This window comes from Dicentrarchus labrax, unplaced genomic scaffold (assembly GCF_905237075.1).
Source record: "Dicentrarchus labrax unplaced genomic scaffold, dlabrax2021, whole genome shotgun sequence".
Taxonomy (NCBI): domain Eukaryota; kingdom Metazoa; phylum Chordata; class Actinopteri; family Moronidae; genus Dicentrarchus; species Dicentrarchus labrax.
Genome location: NW_026136705.1, coordinates 16,183,587 through 16,204,412, shown reverse-complemented (window position 1 = coordinate 16,204,412; position 20,826 = coordinate 16,183,587). Strand labels below are relative to the sequence as shown.

The window sequence follows — 20,826 nt, the reverse complement described above, 5'->3', positions numbered from 1 at the left end:
ACTACTCTCGACTACTGAAACAATACACAATCCTCCCACTTTATGGCCCGTGTAATACTTTGTGTACAGTCCCTTAGAAACACTGGCATTGCTATAGACTTGCCTTGTTATAATTGTGGATGTATTTGTATGTTCAAAGGTAATATTACGGATACACTATCATACATATTTTTATAATGCTTATGGTAATATAAGGTCAAGCTTTTGCTAAATGTCATCGTTATATGTTGTAGGATTTTTTTTTATCTATATCCTGAGAGAAATAGGTTGAAGTTTATCTCTGTTATCTTTATCTTTTTAATAGTTTCAAGAAGAAACGTTACACATTGAGTCCCTTTCAGTTTTGAGACAGCTGGTTGTCATAGAGAGAAAAATAAAGGACCACAAATGACACCATCAACTCCCATTTTAATTCAATTCAATTCAATTCAATTCAATTCATATTTATATGTATCTATTTGCACATAAAAAATACAATTACTATAAAACATATAACGTGTATACAAAAATACACAGAAGATACACAGACGCCACCTTCATATACTCAGATATACATGAATTTAAAGTAAAAAAAAGCTTGTGCAGGAGAGGTAGGGAATTAAAAGCTCATACAGAGACCTCTCTTAAAGTACCTAAAAACTCAACATAAATAGAAATAATGGGAGGTGGAAAGACTGCTACAACTTCTCCCAAATCTCTGAAATGTTCTCCAAACAGGCTATAAACATCATACTGTATGCAGATCAGTTTGCAGTGTAATGTAGGGAAATGCTGACTTTAAAGACTGTTGTGCAACTTCTCACAAATGTCAGTGGAGTTTTTCCTAAATCCAGGGAAGTAGAGCCTGACTAATTTCTAATTTTGGGTTGTAGTATTAATTTCTGTAAACCTTCTGGAAATACCCATACTATGTTTCACTTTCACTCCTTCTTCTTGCACATACATAAGAATGGACTCAATAAAACAGAGACAGTTTGTGTTAAGAGAGTTGTTTTTGCAGATTTAAGTTCAATAGAAACACAACAAACAGCCGCACAACCGGTTCAGAGACCAGGAGTAACTTCACAGGAATGTTTCACCTGTGATCACAATGACCTGGGGCAAGGGGTGTGGTTATCCTTGTGAGAGCATGCAGGGCGGGAGTATTGCTTTGCTGTTCCTCCTCTCACTTCCTGAACACTGCCCAAATATGTGGAGTTACAAACGCAGGATAACCTGTAGTATACTGGACCTTTGACAGACCGGACCAGGAAATAATATCCGACAGCAAAGGTAAGACTCTGATATTAATGAAGACATGTTATATTCTCTCAATGTTGTCAGATTTGTGAGGTTAAACATAAGTAAGACATTGAACAACTAGCAGACATTTGACGTCTAACTGTAAAATCTTAAAGACCTGTTTCTGCATATTTCAGTTTCACTTACAAAAAGTGTCATTGGTTGAGATTAATAACAGTGGGTGGAGCCAGACACAGATTGTCTGTAAGTTACCTAAATGGCACCAACAAAGTTAATTATTTAGATGAGCATTTCATTACATTGGAAGGTAAGTAGATAAGTAACTGACCTCTTTTCTTCGCTCTCCTTGTCAGAGAAACATCTGAAGGGTTGGGACAGTGTTCTCCTTCTGTTGCTGTACTGTTGTGTTTGTGTACGTGCGATTTGCTATGAGACAAATAATGATTGATGTGTTTATATTTTTTAGTCTGACTGTAATAACTCTGTCTACAGATTATTGGCTCGAGCTGGTGTAAACAAACATGTTCCTGTGGCAATATCTGACACTGCTCCTGCTGTTAACTGTTCAAATACGCAAAGGTAAAAGCCTAAAATGAAAATGATATGAAAATGTATGTATGCAAACACGCACACACACAGTAAGGGCCAGTAAGTCATAAAGTTTGTAGCAACTGTACACTGGAAAAAGGATATTCAAGCAATATTTGAGGAACTGACATTTCTTGGGAAAAGCAAGATGTTTACACAAATAGCCTTCATCGTGGTTTTCAAAAACCAATGCCACTATGTAAACCTACACAAGGCTCTCAGCTGATATATATGCAGTCATGCTACGGTCACATAATTTACATCTATTGTGTAACAGTTACTGAGAAGAACTGCTGATTGTTTTTCCTAAATATAAAGCTATACATTTTCGATCGCAGAACTTTAGTTCAGATAAAAATCATTATGATGTAAATAATTTTCTTAGCAGACTGATAGTAGAAATGTTTGTTTTTTGAATGTCTTAATGATTATTGGTTGTTTTGGCTCAATTACCATGTTGTTTGGTAGGTGACATTGACAAAAGATTTATATATAATCATTTTCTTGCTGAATTATCAGATTGTTGCTACCAAATGAAGCAACATAGTCCTTCTTGGTTGGGTTGTTAGACTGTTTTTAAGCATTATTCTTGCGCTTGCAGTCATGAATGGCTCTGCTAAGGCCCAATGACTAGTGACCCAAATTAGATTTTTTAGCTCATATGTGAAGCTGTTATTTTCATAAGCATGAACAGCCACATCAGATATAATCCGTTGTCATCGTGCAGGTCACTTCAGGGCTGGGACTTGACACTGAAATCTAACAAATAATGTTAACAGCCAAACAAAAAAGTTGAGCACTAAGACTTTCAGTGTGAATGTAGCCCAAGTGTATTAAAATGTGTCACTCAGTGACTACATGATCTGCTTTCCCAGTCAAACTTGTTTAGGATGTGTCTCTCTGGTGGGCGAAGCTGGGTTTGAAAACAGTTTCAGTATTAGTATTGCATCAAATACACCCACACTGAGTCATATATGGGCATAATGTCACTGATGATGGCAGTAACTTTGGATGAAAAATATCTTAAGGTTTTGCAATCTCTCTTCAACAATGCTTGTTCAGATCAAAATGGTCATGTCTCATGTATTCTTTTTTTGTCATCCTCCCCTACCCCCAAATTCTGCCTTCCTCACAGCCCAGGGATGTGATGAATTTACAGATCTAAATCTCAGTCACGCAATAATTGGAACCAGCCTCAAAACTAGGCTGTTGCTGTACACCAGGGATACTGTCTCCTGTGGTACACTCATATCCCACACCAACATGTCCACCCATCCCCAGTTTAACTTCTCCAGACCAACAACCTTCGTCATTCATGGCTATCGGCCCACAGGATCTCCACCAAACTGGTTGCAAAAAATCACGGAGCTGCTGCTGGCCAGGAAAGATGTGAATCTCATTGTAGTGGACTGGAACTACGGAGCTGCTAATGTGAATTATTTTAAGGCAGTGGAGAACACACAAAAGGCAGCTGACAACCTCACTGCTTTTATTCTAAAGATGCAGGTATGAGATGTATCTGATGCTCTCTGTGACCAACTCTGCTGTGTCTAGACACAAATGTCTTTACTGACTAATGGCTGATCTTTTCAGGAACATGGTGCCTCACTGAGCTCCATCCACATGGTCGGAGTCAGTCTCGGGGCTCATGTATCAGGCTTTGTAGGTGCCAAACTGAATGGGTCACTTGGAAGAATTACAGGTAAGACTGTGCATGTGCTGGCACATTCAAATTCAGATCATGTTCATGTCTTAATGTTTGTAGAAGAAGTCTGACATCTGGACTAAAAGTCCCAGTTTATAAAATAATTCTGAATATTGCTGTCTAGATTCATAAAATGTGAAATTATTCTTTTAGAACTAAAATTCAAATTCCTTCAGCTAGAGGAGAGCCATTGTTTGTCTGGGTGTGGAAATTGTCATAGTTCATTGCCAAACAGCATAATAATGAAATAAAGATAATTTAAACTTGTTTTTGTCAATTTAAAGGTCCAGTTTTTAATATTTAGAAGGATCTATTGGCATAAATAGAAAATTAAAAAAATAATAATAATAATAATATTCAAATTTATGTTTTCATTAGTGTACAATCACCTGAAAATAAGAATCGTTGTATTTTCGTTACTTAGAATGAGCCATTTCTATCTACAGAGGGAGTCCACTATGTTGAACCACCATGTTTCTACAGTAGCCCAGAATGGACAAACCAAACACAGGCTCTAGACAGGGCTTTTTGTGGATTTTGCAAGTTTTGCAGCTACTGTAGTTTGTCATGCTTTGAAGGCAAGCGGTATTCAGTTGGTTGCAATCTGAAACCTCACAGTTAGATGCCACTAAATCCTACATGGTGGTCCTTTAACCTTTACAGAAAGCAGTAAACATACAGTATGGATATCTGTGTAGAATTGCATGTTGTTTATTCTTATAGTTGTATGTTGACACCTACATCAGTAAGAGCACATATTGCCCCCGCAGTTTATTGAGTTACACAACCTTTGGCCACTTCTGCATCAGGAAATAAACATCATAGTTTTGGGCACTTAGCTTAGCACTCAAGGACATTTCTTGATAATTGTGACACTCGAGCGACCTGTAATTCCTAAATCATGCACATTACAAGTAACTACTAACGCAGATAAGTGCTTGCTGATAAAGGGTTTGGCAGATGGTGATAGAGTAGATGAAGGATTTTGGTTACGGCTGAGTTGTGGAGTTGTAACATATCACAGTCAGGTATCACTATAAGAAAATCTGCACAGTTTCGATGATTCCACCTGAAATCCTTGCAGAGAGATTGTAAGATGAAGGCAGAAAGTCCTCTCCACAGTGCCTGCAGTGTCAGTGACGAACAGAACCACAGATATCCAGGTCAGCACTGCTGTAAAGGAGTGGCAAATATAAAAACACGGAGAAAGCAAAAGCAGATCTAGAGCTTGCTTGTGAAACAGTCACATGAAACCAGACATAATGGTATCACAATACTAAAAATAATAAAAAAGATGTTTGGAAAACAGTAACACTGGTTTGTCAGATGTTTGACTGTAATCGGGATACAGTATCATTTGGATACACAAAAGGCATAGAAAGGTCAAGCAGTAAGCTTAGTGATGTCTTTATAATACCCGAGCCTTTTTCAGCTAATGTTGATGTGCTGCAACTGCTGAACTGCTGTGATGTCTCTAGCTCTGGACCCTGCTGGGCCTCAGTTCACTGGCACTCCTCCAGAGGATCGACTGGACCCCTCAGACGCCCAGTTTGTGGATGTTCTGCACACAGACATAGATGGTCAGTTAAACTAAAATACAATATTATATACTCATGGAGTCATTTATAATTGTTTTAATTTGGTTAAGATTTCTACGTGTAACTGTGTCAACTGTGTTCACAGCCCTGGGCTTCAGGGAACCTTTAGGTCACATAGATTTCTATGCTAATGGTGGAACTGACCAGCCTGGCTGCCCAAAGACCATCCTTTCCGGTAAGGTCTTTAACATGATGGGGAAAAAAGACCACAGTGCCTGTTAATCTTTGTCGGAAAGAAAAGACTGATTTTATAATCTCATGTGGTGATTTGTATTATCAAAAATGGAACAATACTGTATGGTTACACTCTCCTTTATTTCTTACCCCTTCACAGGAGGAGCCTATTTTAAATGCGACCACCAGAGATCAGTGTTGCTCTTCCTTGACTCTGTGAATCAGACGTGTGTCAGCAAGGCCTTCCCCTGCTCCTCCTACCAAGAGTTTCTGAATGGGAATTGCTTGAACTGTGACCGGTTTGGTGCAGCTGGATGTCCTGTCTTTGGTTGGTACTTTACTTTATCTCTTAGTAATTGTTTCAGTCTCAAGCTGATGGTCAGTTAGTCAGTATTTAAAGGTCCAGTGTGTAACATGTAGGAGAATCTATTGGCAGAAACTGAATACAATACTCACAGGTATGTTTTCATTAGTATACAATCACCTGAACATAGAGCCGTTTTTTATCTACAGCCATGTTGAACCGCCATTTTTTTCTGCTGTAGCCCAGAATAGACAGACATTTCGCAAGTTTTTTAAAAGATGCCACTAAATCCTCCACACTGGTCCTTTAAATAAAGAATGACAATACAGTTAATGGAAGGACTCAGTGTGGTGGTCGTTGTTGTAGATCTGACGCAGCTGTTTCACTCAAATCCAGGTTATGACGTCACAGACTGGAGAGACGTCCTGCTGAAGCTTGGCCAAACAAAAACATACTTCACCACAAATGCAGTCTCTCCATTCTGCAGTAAGTAACAGAATTATCACAATAATAATCACAATCTTAATATAACAACATAAAAACTTCAACTTCAATGTGGCATATAGACATATATGTTAGTAATGTTAAACGGGACCTAGAACTGGCTAAAGTTGCAAATGTTTAAGACTTCTCTAAGAAAGGGTCAGGTCAGGGGATTTATAAAAGAAATTTAAAAAGATACACAAGGCAAACTAAGATAAATAATTGTATTTAAATACATTATTCACTAAAAACACCATCTTCAAAATTACTAGTCCTTTTGGTGTGACATTTCCTCTCTGTGTCTCTCTGGACTGTGTGTCCATGCTGAGGTGCAGTGAAGGAATATAAAGAAACATAGACAGACTTTGAACCCCTCCTTTAAGATTTTAAAGGAAGAGGTTTTTTTTTTTGCTTTTTTAGGTTTACTCCATCATGTACTACAGTCTTCATTTTTACATCCATCTTTCCCCCACACTGGAAATTCAGCTGCACCTTGCCATCAGAGAAAAATAAAGTGACGATAGACTTTAAATTTAAATTGAATTTAAAAAACAAACAAAAATACAGTCTAAACAAGGTGCTTCTGTATTCTGAGCATCGAGCTATAGTGAATTTATCATCATCCTGCCAGATTTAGATGAACTGTGGAGTGTTTGTCAAGATTTGTCTTCTATTTGGAAAGCTGCACCTTCTTGAACTGTATGAAGAAAAGGATGGATGACTGTGAAAATGACCAGCTGCAGTTACATGTGAATGAAGAGCGTAAAATGAGACCAAAATTCAAAATTAATTCCAACTTCATGTGACAGTATTTGAATGTTAAGGATAATTTGAGTTAGAGTTCAGTTCTAAGAGGGACATTAAATAATTTAAAAAAGGTGGACGTATTACTTTTGAATAAACATTTTTAATGTCCTTTCTCAGTGACAAACTACAGGATGAATGTGATGATATGGAACAGGGATGTGCGCTGGGGATACATTACTGTTAAACTTCATAGTAAGGGTAAAGAAGCAGTGGCAACCATCAACCAGTAAGTCTCCACTTTATTCATCATAAGTTCTGTAGCAAATATTCTACCATGATTTATCTTTGTTCGTCTGTTGCTGCTTTCTCTCAGTAACGTGCTTTTGTTGTTGTTGTTGTTGTTTCACATCAGTAAAGCTGTAGAGTTCAAGAAGTACACAGAGACGAAGTTATTGGCCCAGTTTGATAAAGACTTAGAGTCAGTGGAAAAAGTGTCTCTCAAATTCTCCACCGGGAATGTGTTCAAGCCCAAATATAAACTCCGTGTTCTACGACTCCGTCTTACACATCTGGAAGGCACGAAGAGGTATGCAACGAACACTGATTTTTAAAATGTGCGATATTTTTCCAAAATTTGATCTATCAGCTCTAGATTTATAGTAATATTTGACTTTGTCCTTCACAGGCCTCTCTGTCGATATGATATCCTTCTTGAGGAGAACAAAGAGGTCACCTTCAGGCCCCTTCTCTGTGAGGAATCCAACTTCTGAGACTAAACCTGACCCCATGTCGAGAAAAAAAAAAAAACACTGCTCGTGCTGGAAAAGATTCCGCTGACTCTTCAGTCCAGTTCCAGGAGTGAACAGGAAAACAATGAGGACAATAGCGTATCAAAGATATAAGCCTGGCAACGATGAGATCATTTGTGATCTGAAAATCTAATGTGATATATTATTATGTGTGTGTGTTTATAGGACCAGTGTGTAGGATTTATTGGCATCTAGCGGTATAACTGCAGATTGCAACCAACTCGCCTCACCCTCCCCTTCTAAGGGTGTAGGAGTCTCATTCTAAGGTAAAAAAAAACTACTATTCGTATTTTTAGGTGATTATACACATATGCAGAACATAGCTATGAATATTATATTCCATTTCTACAAATAGATCCTCCTAAATGTTACACACTGGATCTTTAAGAGAAAATATATGTGTGTTTTTTATGAAAACTTTTGCCTGTAAAGGGAATCTAAATGCATTTCACTGGTAGGGAGATGCATATTATTTCATGCATTTGAATTAATCTCAAATGATTTATGAGGACAAGTTATCTCAGTAACGAACTGACTGCAACAACAAAACTGAGGCTGGTTTTAAAAGAATAGTGGACATTTTTTCCTTGTCTACTCTGTTAGTCTCGATTTAGTAAGACTGAGAGAGAAACATTAATGATATAAATATATTCCAGCACAAAATTATTATTTTGGATAATCAGGGTTTTGATCCCTGGTTTTCTTTCCATATAAAGTACTGCACTCTCTTGACACTTTCTCAATTAAACATGGATTTTTTTATATATATATATGTATATAACATTACTAATAACTATATTTATTTGTGTATTTGAATTCATCCTTATTATGAATAAAATTTCAAGTCAATAATGGATGACATCTTTAATGAGTTCACAAAGCTTCTATACATCAGCAACTGATGAATTCACTCACAGCTTAGTCTGACAGGTTTTTGTCATCAAAAGGCAAACCTACATTTCTAAACCATATGTATATACAATATGATAGGAGCTTTATGTTTGAGCCTCTACAGCACATTATTATATATATGTGTGTGTATATATGTCAGATGGATCCACTGGATAATGGAGCAATTATTAAAATCCAATGAAACAACAATGAACTCTCTAACATTCTTTATAAATCTGGGTTCCCACAGGAAACAGAAAACAATTTTTCCTCTTCATGGAAATCTCAACACACTGTATAAAACATTTCCACCACCAAAGGATGCTAAAGATGTCAGAGTCCATCTACAGAAATAAATAAAACAAAACTGGATGTATAACAGTGTCTTTACATGTCTGCTCCCACTGTGCTTCACCTTTACAGCGTCAGCAATGACTCAGTAAACTCAGACGCAGTCGGCAGTCCAACAACAAAGTAAATAGAATAACTTTTCATCAAAAAGAAGCAGTGATGTTTTTCTTTAAAACTTAGAAAAATATCATTTATCTGGTAAGTGTACAACAGGACCTTTACAACTTGTCAAATCAGGATATGTCGTCTTTGAAGATGATGAAGTCCTCTCATTTAGACATGTGCTTCTTCATACGTTGAATCTCCATCTTAAACAAAACAAAAAAATCTAATTATGTAGTGCAGTTGTAAGATATTGAGTCTAATATTCCCACCTTAAAGGAATTCTGCCCAGTTTAAAAATAATAATAATTATTATTGTATGTATTGTACTATTTTTTTGTAAGAACAAAAGAACAAAATAACATTCTTTGGTATGTTCTAGCAGCTACATTTCATTTTTTTATTTTTCTTCATGCCGCACCTGTAAAGTCAGGCGAATCCTTTTCTCCTCATCGAGCTCATTCATCAGCAGTTTAATTTCTTTGCTGGAACACAATACATTGTCAGATCAGTGCGGCAAAATAACTCCTGACTGAAACTACAACAGAGGCAGAGTGTGAGAATGTCAGCCAGGAACACAATATATAAACAGAGATTACATTAACAAAGCCCATACTTGTGCTGACTCTTCATCTGATCAAACTGGTCCCTCAGGTCTCTCAGCTCTGTCTGCAGTTGTTCCAGGTTCGGTGGAGCGCGTTTCACTGATTCTCTGCTTGGCCCGGGATCGGAGTTTGGACCTTGCTTTAGCGCCGGCTGTAGCACGGCAGAGAGGGCCTTCGGTAACAGAGAGGAGAAGGACTGCGTGGGCAGACTTTTGGGCGCTTGACTTGCTTCCTGAGAGTTTTCTTGAAGTGTTGAAGAATCCAGCTCTTCCTTGTGGTTTTCTTTTCTTTCCTCCTCCATCATGAGTGTTACCTGTAAGTTAAGTCTAGTTTGAGACATCTGATAAGTAAAATACATTCAATACGTTTTTTGGTGTCCCCAGAGAAAATCTTAAATATGGCCTTATACGTGAATACAATTCAGAAAATATAGCTCATATTTATTACAGGGCAAGAACCTTTTAACCTTTAAAGTAAGGCGTTAAAGGAGATATCTTTCACTGCTGTGCGTGGCTGTGTGTGTATGAGACAGCTTAGGAAAGTTAAATTTATCCCAAGGACAAATGGGACACAAGCAGACCAGACCACACACACTCTTGTTCAAACAGTGAGTGCTATTTTTTATTCTTGATAACAATTATTAAACGTGTATACTTCCCAGATTCTGAAGCTCTGACTGTAACCTCTCATCTGCAACATGAGCTACCTGCTCATTCAGCTTCTCCGCGATTGACACAATTGAATCAAACTCTTCAGTCTCTTTAAGAGAAACAGAATAAATGTTAAAACCCAGAACCACTTCAACCCCATCACTGTAGAGATTGTGGGACATTTTCACAGTAATAACCCTACATATTTCTGATTCCAAAGCCTGCATTAACATTCAGCCTTTTGAACATGCAGCATTCAACCATGGTAGTATTTCAAATGATGTTGCAGCAGATGTAACAACAATAGTTGGCGAGGCTTACCAGGAACGAGGGCTGAGCTATAGCTGCCCATCACGACAGAGAGGGATACAAGTGTAGAGAGTGAAAGACAGAAAAACCTGCAGTCTTTAAGTCTACATCTACAAATGACAGATTGGAGCAAGTCAGTGGAGCAGAAATTAACAGAAACCAGTCAGCTCAGTGCAGTCTCACACCACATCACATCAACTATTACCTCTGTTTGTCGTAATATAACAGCAACTTCAGTTTGTACATTAAGCTGAGATAGTTCTTTGTCAAAGTGGGGGAAGCTAAACTCAAGTGCTACAGTAGAGGCAGCTGTGTCTCTCATGCCACAGCAGTGAACAAATGTGCAACACATGCTGGAACCAATGCACAGACAGGATGACAGAGACAGATTATGAAGTCATTAGTAAACACAGTAAACCAATTACCAGATAATTGCCAGTAACTGTCGAGGATCTGGAGTTCACACTCACCTTGTTTGGCCGGCGGCACTGGTGAGATACAGCAGCATCTGCGGTAACACGACACCATCCATTGTAACCCAGTGTGGTCTGCAGAGTATGTTGTGATGAGGAGTGGTACTGTCAGGGTCTAAGTTTAGCACAGGACCGATTGGAGCTCCACCATGCTCACAAATATCACCGGGGCAGAGGGAAGGGCGTCACAGGCTGAAGGGCGAGAGCTGCATTTAAAGGGACAAACTGGAGTGCAGTTATACAAGAACTGATGTTTAAACTGGGCAGAAGAAAGATTTTCATTTCACCTCAAGCACTCTTTTCTTTTACTCCATTGATTTTTATTAGTCATGAGGAGTCTGTGAAGTCAGCTGTATAATGTCTTCTGTGGCTCTGGGGGGTTTCAAAACAATGGGGGTGAGGGCTTTGAAGAAATTGGTATTTAGGAAACTGGGTGGGTTTAATTAAATATGCTACTAAATTGCATTATGGGAAATGTAGGACCCAGTGTTTTTGGAGACTGCTGCTTTAATAAAGACCATTAATTTTCAAAATCTGTCTCGAGTCCCCCAACTTAATGGATTACAGGAGTACAACACTAATGCAACAACCTGACTTCACCTCTCATTTAACTATGTAACAGTAATTAATACAGTAAATCAAGAAAGACTCAGTAACTGTATTAAGACAAAATTTGGGGACACAGACACTGGTTAGCAGGCAAGATAAAGCCCTATGAAACCCTGCATCATAGGTTTGATTCTTAAAAACAGCATTATTAATGAAGTGTCCTTTGCTTTGATTGTAGATTTGGACAAAAGGCAAAAGAGCTTGTTAAATTTGTTTTTATTTCAAGTCTCAAACAACAAACTTAACATGTGATTATACAAGTTTTACAAGTAGTAGCTAAGTGTCTTTCGACAAGCAGCGTTTTCTAATCAAAAACACCCATGATTAATCAAATATCTCATGTGATAAGTCTTTACAAATAAAAAGCTGTCATATTAAAGTAAACATATTTTAGACTTTACAAAAACAATTGATGCTGGTCAACAAAAAAAAGCTAAAACTATTCCTGTAAAATGAAGACTGCTAACACCAGGAGCAGCAAATCCCAAATAATTATACACAGAAAAAAAAAAGCAGGTCAGTATATAGCAATGGCATATGTTACAAATATTCTAAAACAAAAGTACAGCAGTACTTCAAAGATGTGTATAAACACATGTACAAGAGAACAAAGGTAATCAACAACACTTCCATAATACACAGGCAGGTTGGGATTGTAGTCAGAGAAGGGTTTGGTGCAGTCTACCCAGTAGTGATTTTTCTACTATGTCCAGTTTGTTGTCTGCAGAATGTGGGACCTGTGCTGGGATCAAGAAACAAAAACTCCACTGAATACAACATTTCTTAAAGATCTTGGTAAGTAAAAGAAATCTGACTACATGACAAATTCAGAACAAGCACATACTGAAGACCAAATATACCTAAACATTGAACCATTTGAAGAAAAAATGACTCATGGAACTTACCGAAACGTATCACCAGCGCTGCTGATTGGGTCCTCGGTTGTACGGTGGACGCTGACGCATCACTCTCATGGTGCGGTATTTGGACGTGATACTGTAACTTTTTCTGAACACTGGCCTCTGATTTGGGAAGGGACGTGGCACCAAGCTCTCCTTAAAAAACACAAGAAATTCAAATATTAGTAATGAGCGATTAATATTTCCCAGGGGAACCAAGAGATGGGATAGGAAGAGGTTATGCGTACCATGAGTGGTCTTCTAACATTTCCAGAGAGTTCAGGACCCATCTTTCTTGGACCACCAATAAACCTTGGTCTCTGTAAAACACAACAGTGAAGGCTGAGTACATACAGCCAGCTGACTCAAGTTGTTCTTCACAATAAAGAGTTCAACTGTAATTATACGGCTACAATGTTTGAGGCCAACACACATTCTTTACCACTGTTCATTAACTGCTGTAATTACCACATATACAGATCCACAAGCTCTGCACAGTCTTCATACGCATAAACATGTTTCACTCACCTGCATGGGTCCAGGTCCGGGCCCCGGTCCGCATCCGGGTCCGGGTCCAGGTCTCCTGAAGGGCCTCCCAGGTCTGTGGTTGTCCTGCATCATATTAAAAGGCCTGCAAAACAATCAGAAACAGAACAATCTACAATCTGCACTTCTAAATGAACAGAACCTTGTTCCAGACAGTACAAAATAATTCTATGATGTGTACCTGAACTTCTTATCCATATATGCCCGTTTTCTGTCTTCAGGTGATGATCTGGAATCATTCGTCTTTGAGAGTCGGCTGTTCGGTGTGGTATCTCCGTCTGAATCATGTTCTACAAAATTTAGAGAAGACGTATGAAAGCCTGGAAGTTTAGAAATGTATAAAACAATAAAATAAAAGGCAGGTAAAGTGATATGAAATGTCCAAACAAAACATGTGTACAATAGATATTGGCCTTACAGTACATGAGATCACTAAAAGAATAGACTTACCACTCTTTGGTTTTGGGCTGCGAGTTTTCGGAGGTGAGCCGCCCTTGGAGGAGGTGCTCGGCCCAGGCGGCCAATGGGACAAAACAACAAGGTCACGTTTCTCTATGGGAGAAGATCTGGGGAGATATTAGTGGAGACCGTGTTAATGACATCGGCTCTCCTATCCCAGCATCATATGAGGCTTATGTCAGTGTATGAACATCTTAAATGTGGCCTGGATACATTAACATCAAGTCATACAAGTTATCACAGTGTTTAAAAGGAAAGATATAAAAATCACCCTGTCAACTCTTAGGAGTAATGCAATTTAAACCAGTAATGAACAGCACTGTTTTGCAGGCAGACACATGATCATAAAGGCACACATCACATATAGGTACTTACAAAAAACCATGGAATGTCCATGCTTCTTTACTCCTATTTTTGTACCCTGAATCAATCTGAGCTCTCTTCATTTACTCGGTGATTGTTAGAGTGGCAAATCTTGGAGACAACTTTTAGATATCGGTCTAGGTCACATCAAATCTTCTATCATCCCTCTCTCAGAACCACAGGAGGACAATGCCTTGTTTTCACAGTCAGACTGAACTTCAGAAGGTTTTGTCATCAGGTCATTCCTGGTCACTCTTTCATTTTCACCATCCCAATGGTTTCACCAGATGTACATCATAAAGCAGCGGGAGATGTGAGTGCTGGAGACATCTGCCGTTCTGAAGCAAATCGCTGAACACGTCCAGGCTGGTGATCATGTCAGCTTGACAGCTTCTTCTCCAGAGCTGTGCAGTGGTTTTAAGAGATGATCCGGTGTTCGTCTGTCCACAAACAAGTCCAAGGTAACTTACTAAAAAGATTAGCAGTACCCACAAGGGAGACTTTTCCTTTAGATTTCCTATTCTTCATCGACTTGTGTGTGCTGGGCATGATTTTTATAAAGAGCAGCTCGTTTCCTCTTCGTGTCGTAGTTTTAAGTTACAGCCAAGAACATCTTTTGTGATCCCATCTGAAGTCTTCACTGGTTGACGTGCAGGTTTGGGTTAGAGACTATTTGGCTTTGGTTCCATTAGCCTTATAAAGTGGCTACTGAATATGCTGATTCAGGCTGATGACACACATTTATACATTTAGGTCACACGTCAGATTAGACAGACAACTGACCACAGCACACGCTGACCTGTCGGTGCAGCCCAAATGCATTCACACTGATAATATAACCTGGTGGCATGGTTCAGACTGTAAAGACCAAACTGATCTCGCTTAGGTCCCCACATAGTATCAAGTTGGAATTCTGAGCACTTGCAATCTCTCGTTTCACCTTGTTCTGGTCTATTTTAAATCCATTATTTTAAGTTTGAGTCTCCTTTGATGTAGCATCTTCCTTTGGGTTCTCTGGCACTTCTTCTGATCTTTTTCCAGCCGTATAAAAATTACACATCAAGGTCTGTTTCACTGCAGGCATTGCTGATATGATTAAAACGGAGGTGGTCATAAAGTAGCTCTATAGTCGCAGGTTCGGCTCATTTCATCAAAATAGTTGACAGGGTTAGTGAATGTGTCCTTGAAGTTTTCTTGACTGCAGGAAAAAAGGAAACTCCAGTACTAGATGCACTATATGAGTAGAAGTATTGTGGCTCCTCTTCCTTCCGTCAATTCTGAATAAGACTTAGCGCCAACATCCTCAAGGTTTCACACTTCAGGTGGTGCAGATTCTGATGATCCTTCTGGCATAAATTTTGCACACTGCATGAAAATGATATCCGCTTCCAAATTTGACTTTGGTGTAACACACAAATGGGGCATTTCTCCGGCTTTATAATGCATGTGTACATGTAGGTATGCATCTCATGAAAGCGTGAAGATTAAAATTCCTTCACATGGTGATTGCCGGGCTCTACTGGTCAAAACTCATTCTTTGTCTTGGATTTTAACTTTTTGTGTTTAAAGTCTAACGTTAACCACTTTGGAGCTTAATAAAAGACATTATTGGTAATTCCATGTGCATAAACAATGGAGTCAGAAATATTAATAATTGATCTAAATAAAAGCAGGTGCACTTCATCATTTAGTTCTGATGGTGGTTAGTAATGTCCTTCAACAGAAATTCCTCTTCATTGGTTTTGTCTTCTCTGGTATTCAGCAATAGCCTCCGTCATCCATATTGACATGGTTTTATTTAAGTGTCATGGCAGACTAGCTTTGTTTTTTGTAAATTCCATGATCAAATATGCCACTTGGTTTGCTGTGTGGTGTTTTTGTTAGTGCCGTGAATGGTCGCCATTCAATGTTTGACATTGATGCATCTCTTTCCCAAGGTCCATGTACGGCTGACATGTTGAAAGGGGCAGCAGGGCACTTAGTTTCAGTTTAGGTCATGTTAAGTGTCGTCCTCTTCATGTCTTCGTTTTGCATACAGATACACTGTTAAACTTTTATACTACATGTTACTTCAGCTTCAATTCTTTTGTTCTCTATTGATGATGAAGGGGTCTTCAACATGCTGAAGAGCACTTCTTTCAAGCTTACGACACTCAATGCTCACAAACTGAAGAATCCTTCAACTGCACACAGATCAACTAATGTTTCCACACTCCTCATCAAGGGCATTAAATATATTTTGTCAGGTCTTATAACAGGTTGGCTTTATTGATATGCCACGTAACTTTGCACTCTCTTCAGCCCACTTGATAGGAAGATATTTTGAAACATAGGCAGCACGCAGACAGGGAGGCATTTGAAAACGTTTGCAGCTTTTCATCATTTGAATCAGTGTTGCACATTTAGCTCATCACGACATCTCCATTTTCCACAGCTGGCACCCCCTTCATATAGAGACATTCTTTCTTGACCTCCTAATCATCATCAAGCCCCTGCGAACAGTGCTAGAAGGATAATACCGTACCTGTGTGTGTTCAAGGACCGGCGAGACTCCACCTGTTCTTTGCCAGTATCAGAGTCTCTTGCAGACTTGCTATCTTCTCTTGAGGGTGACTGTTGCGGTTTTGGCCTCCTTGGTTCCATCTTTTTCAGGGGAACTGCATTTGACTGGAAACGTCTCTTCCTGATAGCAAGAACAGAGCTGACATTTCCCTGTGAGGCAGAGTCGCCCAGGTGAAGCCTGGGTTTCACAGATGGAGGTATTCTAAGCCTCATGAGAGACTCAGCTCTGATTTGTCTGTTCTTAACCAGGTAACTTTTATCCCTAAGAGACAAAGGTTTACCGCCAAATGGCCTGGGAATATTGAGCAGCTGGGGTCTCTCTCTCCTGGGGTGTTTTGGATTGCCATGCTCCAGTGCAGGGTCTGAAGAGGGCATGCTGATGTCTGATATCCTCCTCTTGCGGGGTCCTGCCAGTTGCCTCTCCTGAGGGTTTCTGTGGTAGGAGGATGATGGTGATGGACCTCCTTTCCATGTGGGGGATCTGAAAGGGGGCGGGTGAGGGCCATCTTGAACCCTCTCTCTACTGTGGGATCTGCTGCCCTGCCTCTCCACCGGGCCACGCTGCCGCCTGGAGTCTTGCTCAGATGACCACCTGCATATCCATCAAACAATAGAGAAATCATTACAATGATAGATCCATTGCCATGTTAAGTGGGAGGTGGAACTTTTAACTTTTATCTTAATGCAGCCCCTTCATAATGCCATGACAGAATGAAACAGGTAGGAGAAGTAAATTTTCAAAGAGCAATTACAGATGCAACACTCCTCTCACTGGCAGGTGAAACCACATTTACATCAGACCCCCATTAATCCCCCCTAATAACTATGAGCTGGGGCAGAGTAGAGGACTGGGCCAACTTCAGGCCTCCTCTTTAACAATTTTACCCAGCTGGGGTTGTTGCTTCACTCCTGTACCTCTCTGGCATTGGGCCTCTCCCATGCATCTCTCTGGGGCTCCTCTGTGACCCAGAGGGCCCGTGTTCTCCATTGTGTTGATGAGAGAATGCTCCAGGCTCGTTCCAGCGCTTCATGCCATGACCTGAGTGCTCAAAGGGCCTTTCTCTGGGACTGTAATTCCCACGGGGGTCTCGATTCCGCTGCTCCTGATGCGAAAAACCTGACTGCCTTCTGGGGCCCCTGAAAGACCCCTGGTTGGCTGGTGTGAAGCCTTGCCTCCTGTCAGCTGGGTGGCTGCGAAAATGTCTCGGGGAGGGTGACCTGTGACCTGAGGGGTGGCCATGGAAAGGCGGGCCCCTCTGATTAGGGGATCCATGTGCAGGACTACGAGAAGATGACTGATGCTGGACATGGGGGGAACGGTTTGGCCTAGAAGGAGAAGGCCTCCTCTGGCTATGGTGTGGTTCCATTTTGGGAGGGTATGAATGAAAGGAATCCTGATTTGGGGACCTCCAGTTATTGAATCGTGGTTCCCTTTGTTCTCCCATCAGGGGCACTCTTCTGACAACCGGGGGCCGTCCTCTACCTCTGGAGTCTTTCCAGTTAAAAGGGGCCTTTACTTGGTAGCCCTGGACGTCTCTTCGACTTTTGGAGTTGGGGTTGTAATTCCCTTCATTCGGTCCAATGCCATGACCATCTCCATAAGGTCTGATAGGACACAAGAAACACAGAATTGGTGTAAGAATTGATTACAACGCATAATGCTATTTTTTTTTTTAAATCCATCAGTTTGCAAAAAATGACAGCCAGCAACTAGCTTAGATCATTGTTGCATTATTATTACGCATAATAAGAGATTTAACAATCACAGAAATAACACAATATCTGGGTCCAACTGCACATAATCACAAGACATTACCTTGGCTTTAAGCGTGGCGGTCCAAAATGTGGTCGGACCATCTTGGTAAGCGAGTGTAAGATCTATGGAAAAAAAAGAAACGTGTTGAGTTTGGACAAGCCTAAGCAGATATAGTGACTGCTTCCTACAACTAAACACAATCTTAGGCCTGCCCTGACCCCATAGTTGATACAAGCACTTTAAAGTCTGAAGCAGAGTCAGTTTGGTTTGGTTGAGCTTTCGTTTCGTGCTTTTATAAGCAACTCTAATAAAACAAGAACCAAGTAAAAGGTAAGTTTCAGTTTCACCCTCCATTTCATGTTCTCTTTATCTCACATTTTAGACATGCTTCCTGGGTAGTCAGTTAGATAAAAGTTGCTTAAACATTAATAGACTAAGCAGCAATCTAATTTCTTGGTCAATATTTACACAAAGTACATGTGACCTAAAATAGATTTAAATTACCATTTTAAAAGTACTACTGATTTTAAACGCGTAATGTTTAACTGCTGTAAAAAAAAACTAAATTTACTGAACAAAATTCAATTGTTTAGTAAATACTAAACAACATAATGTACAAAGGGCCACAGGTGGGAGTCAAACTCATGACTGCTGGGCTTCCCTTAGTGTGTAGATTTTAAATTAATACCAGTAAAAGCTGCATTCAAATTGAAAAGGCAAAATACAAAGTCCATATTTCTTTTAACATTCCTGAAGCCAACCCGCAGAAATATGTAATCAATTCATCACCACAGATAAGAGCTCAGTCACTCTTAATCTAATCAGTACTGTCATAGATAAAAATGACAAAGTACACTGTATTCCAGTAGCCTTCTTTCAAATGTTTTAACAAAACATCTAAAAAGCCACATGTTTGACTCTAATAGCAATTAACAGAGCTGCAACAATAAGTCACATTGATTAGTTGTCCGTTAAATCACCAACCAACGTTAATTTGATGATCAATGGATCGTCAAATGTCCAAATTCTCTGATTTTCTCCACATAAACGTGAATATGTTCTGGTTTCTTTAGTCCTCTAGGACAGTAAACCGAAAATCTTTGAGTTGTGGACAAAACAAGACATTTGAAAATGTTATCATGGGAAACTGATGATTCTCTGACATTTCAAGGCGCAAACAAATTAACTGATCAATCAAGAAAATGATTGACAGATTAATAATGAAAACTAAATATCAACTAAATTGCTGTTAAAATAAAGTGTGTAGACTTCCATGCGTGGTTTGATAAACCTTTTTAAATAAAAAAATAAAAAAATAATCTCCTGCTATTGTTATAGCAACACGCACACAAACAGGGAGTGTCTCCGCCCTCGATATGGGGCAATTCATTTTTATATCACCATAGAAACCAGATATTACTCACTACGACGTAACACGTTGGTTGGCCCGACCGACGGCGTGGAAGTCACAAGAGTTCACCCAACACCCACCACACAAACAACTAACGTCAAATAAACATTTAAAAACATTTAAAAACACGTACACATGTACAAAGAGAATACGATTATAAAAAGGGAGCCGGTTGTTTAGGTGGGACAGGTTTCTACGGTACAGTCGGTTCAGTTTCAATCCCTTAAATCCCGACGAAGGATCTGCTTCCATTTTTGGTATTAGCGACAGGGAGAGAAAATAACACGGCTCAGTCATTTTATTCTTTCTGCGGGGGGGGGACCAAAGCCTACACTGAGCTCGGTGAGTATCACACTGACGTTATTTAAGTAGTTAAGTTACATCAATGTTTCGGATCTAAATATAAATTTAGTAACACAAACGTGAAAACGCAAGTCGAGCTATCGCTAACAACCCTACCGTGTTGCTAAGTTTGCTAAGGCCAGTTAGCTCGCCTGGTCCGCAGGACGCAGCTCTCCGCGAGTGACATTCACCAAACACAACAAATACACCGACAAAATGACAGCATAAACTACGAGAATTCAACTTTAACTACAAATATGTGCAATGTTATAATCTAACTTACTTACCGAGACCAACCGTCGATTAGACGACTGCTACGTGCGACACAGTCGAGCTGCTCTTCTTCTGTGGTGTCGCCGCGCCGCCCTCGCCCTTCAACTGTTTGACATCCAACCTGAAGCACCATCTGCTGGCGGGGAGTGGGAACTACACGTCTCCGCAGTCTGCTGCAGGGTCGGTGTAGACTGAATGTGTTGTGTTTTCTTTCATTTCATGCATATAGTCTAAAACAAAAAACCCTAATGTTCATTTTCTCTAGAAACTGAGGAGGTGCAAGAGGTTATTATGATATTTTATACATCCTATTTCTAGTAATCAGGGTAGACTGAATTCTAGAAACACATTTCAACGTGTAAGAAAGTGAACATTATAAACTTCATGGAGGTACTGTAGAATTCATTGTCGGGCTGTTGTATCAGACTGCATTGGTTTTAGCTAGTTGTACCTATAAATGGAGAATAAATATATGTTTTAATGGCAGTAAGCAATAATCCATGTCTGTGTGATTTCCTCAGCTCATGCCCTATCTCAAAAGTCTTCTGCCTCTTTCTTCATCTCACTTTATGTTT

General features: G+C 39.6%; 3 protein-coding genes across 5 annotated transcripts; 1 reads left to right on the top strand and 2 right to left on the bottom strand.

Annotated features, from left to right (window-relative positions):
- The first annotated feature begins 557 nt into the window (after window positions 1-557).
- lipia (lipase, member Ia) lies at window positions 558-8,751 on the top strand. 2 transcript variants are annotated; one of them, XM_051402334.1, is made up of 11 exons: window positions 558-1,272; window positions 1,735-1,821; window positions 2,966-3,336; window positions 3,424-3,532; window positions 5,014-5,115; window positions 5,219-5,308; window positions 5,468-5,635; window positions 6,008-6,097; window positions 7,019-7,127; window positions 7,254-7,427; window positions 7,527-8,751. In XM_051402334.1, exons 2-11 carry the CDS (start codon window positions 1,764-1,766, stop codon window positions 7,609-7,611), a joined length of 1,356 nt encoding a protein of 451 aa, XP_051258294.1. In that variant the 5' UTR covers window positions 558-1,272; window positions 1,735-1,763; the 3' UTR covers window positions 7,612-8,751. The 2 variants fall into 2 exon arrangements, with proteins under 2 accessions (XP_051258294.1, XP_051258295.1); XM_051402335.1 differs by lacking the exon at window positions 558-1,272 and adding an exon at window positions 1,599-1,654.
- On the bottom strand, window positions 8,500-11,028 carry si:dkey-71d15.2 (SH3 domain-containing kinase-binding protein 1). The gene is made up of 4 exons (XM_051402339.1): window positions 10,984-11,028; window positions 9,611-9,912; window positions 9,416-9,479; window positions 8,500-9,200 (listed from the first exon to the last, which is right to left on the bottom strand). The coding sequence occupies exons 2-4, from the start codon at window positions 9,901-9,903 to the stop codon at window positions 9,162-9,164; spliced, it is 396 nt and encodes a 131-aa protein (XP_051258299.1). The 5' UTR covers window positions 9,904-9,912; window positions 10,984-11,028; the 3' UTR covers window positions 8,500-9,161.
- Window positions 11,029-11,839: 811 nt separating this feature from the next.
- On the bottom strand, window positions 11,840-20,357 carry si:ch211-114c12.2 (uncharacterized protein LOC336578 homolog). Of its 2 annotated transcripts, none has more exons than XM_051402331.1 (10): window positions 20,266-20,357; window positions 18,286-18,347; window positions 17,385-18,074; window positions 16,432-17,061; window positions 13,536-13,651; window positions 13,267-13,375; window positions 13,068-13,170; window positions 12,788-12,859; window positions 12,546-12,695; window positions 11,840-12,382 (listed from the first exon to the last, which is right to left on the bottom strand). In XM_051402331.1, exons 2-9 carry the CDS (start codon window positions 18,324-18,326, stop codon window positions 12,555-12,557), a joined length of 1,902 nt encoding a protein of 633 aa, XP_051258291.1. In that variant the 5' UTR covers window positions 18,327-18,347; window positions 20,266-20,357; the 3' UTR covers window positions 11,840-12,382; window positions 12,546-12,554. The 2 variants fall into 2 exon arrangements, with proteins under 2 accessions (XP_051258291.1, XP_051258292.1); XM_051402332.1 differs by having other exon boundaries at window positions 11,840-12,377.
- Between the last annotated feature and the right edge of the window lie 469 nt (window positions 20,358-20,826).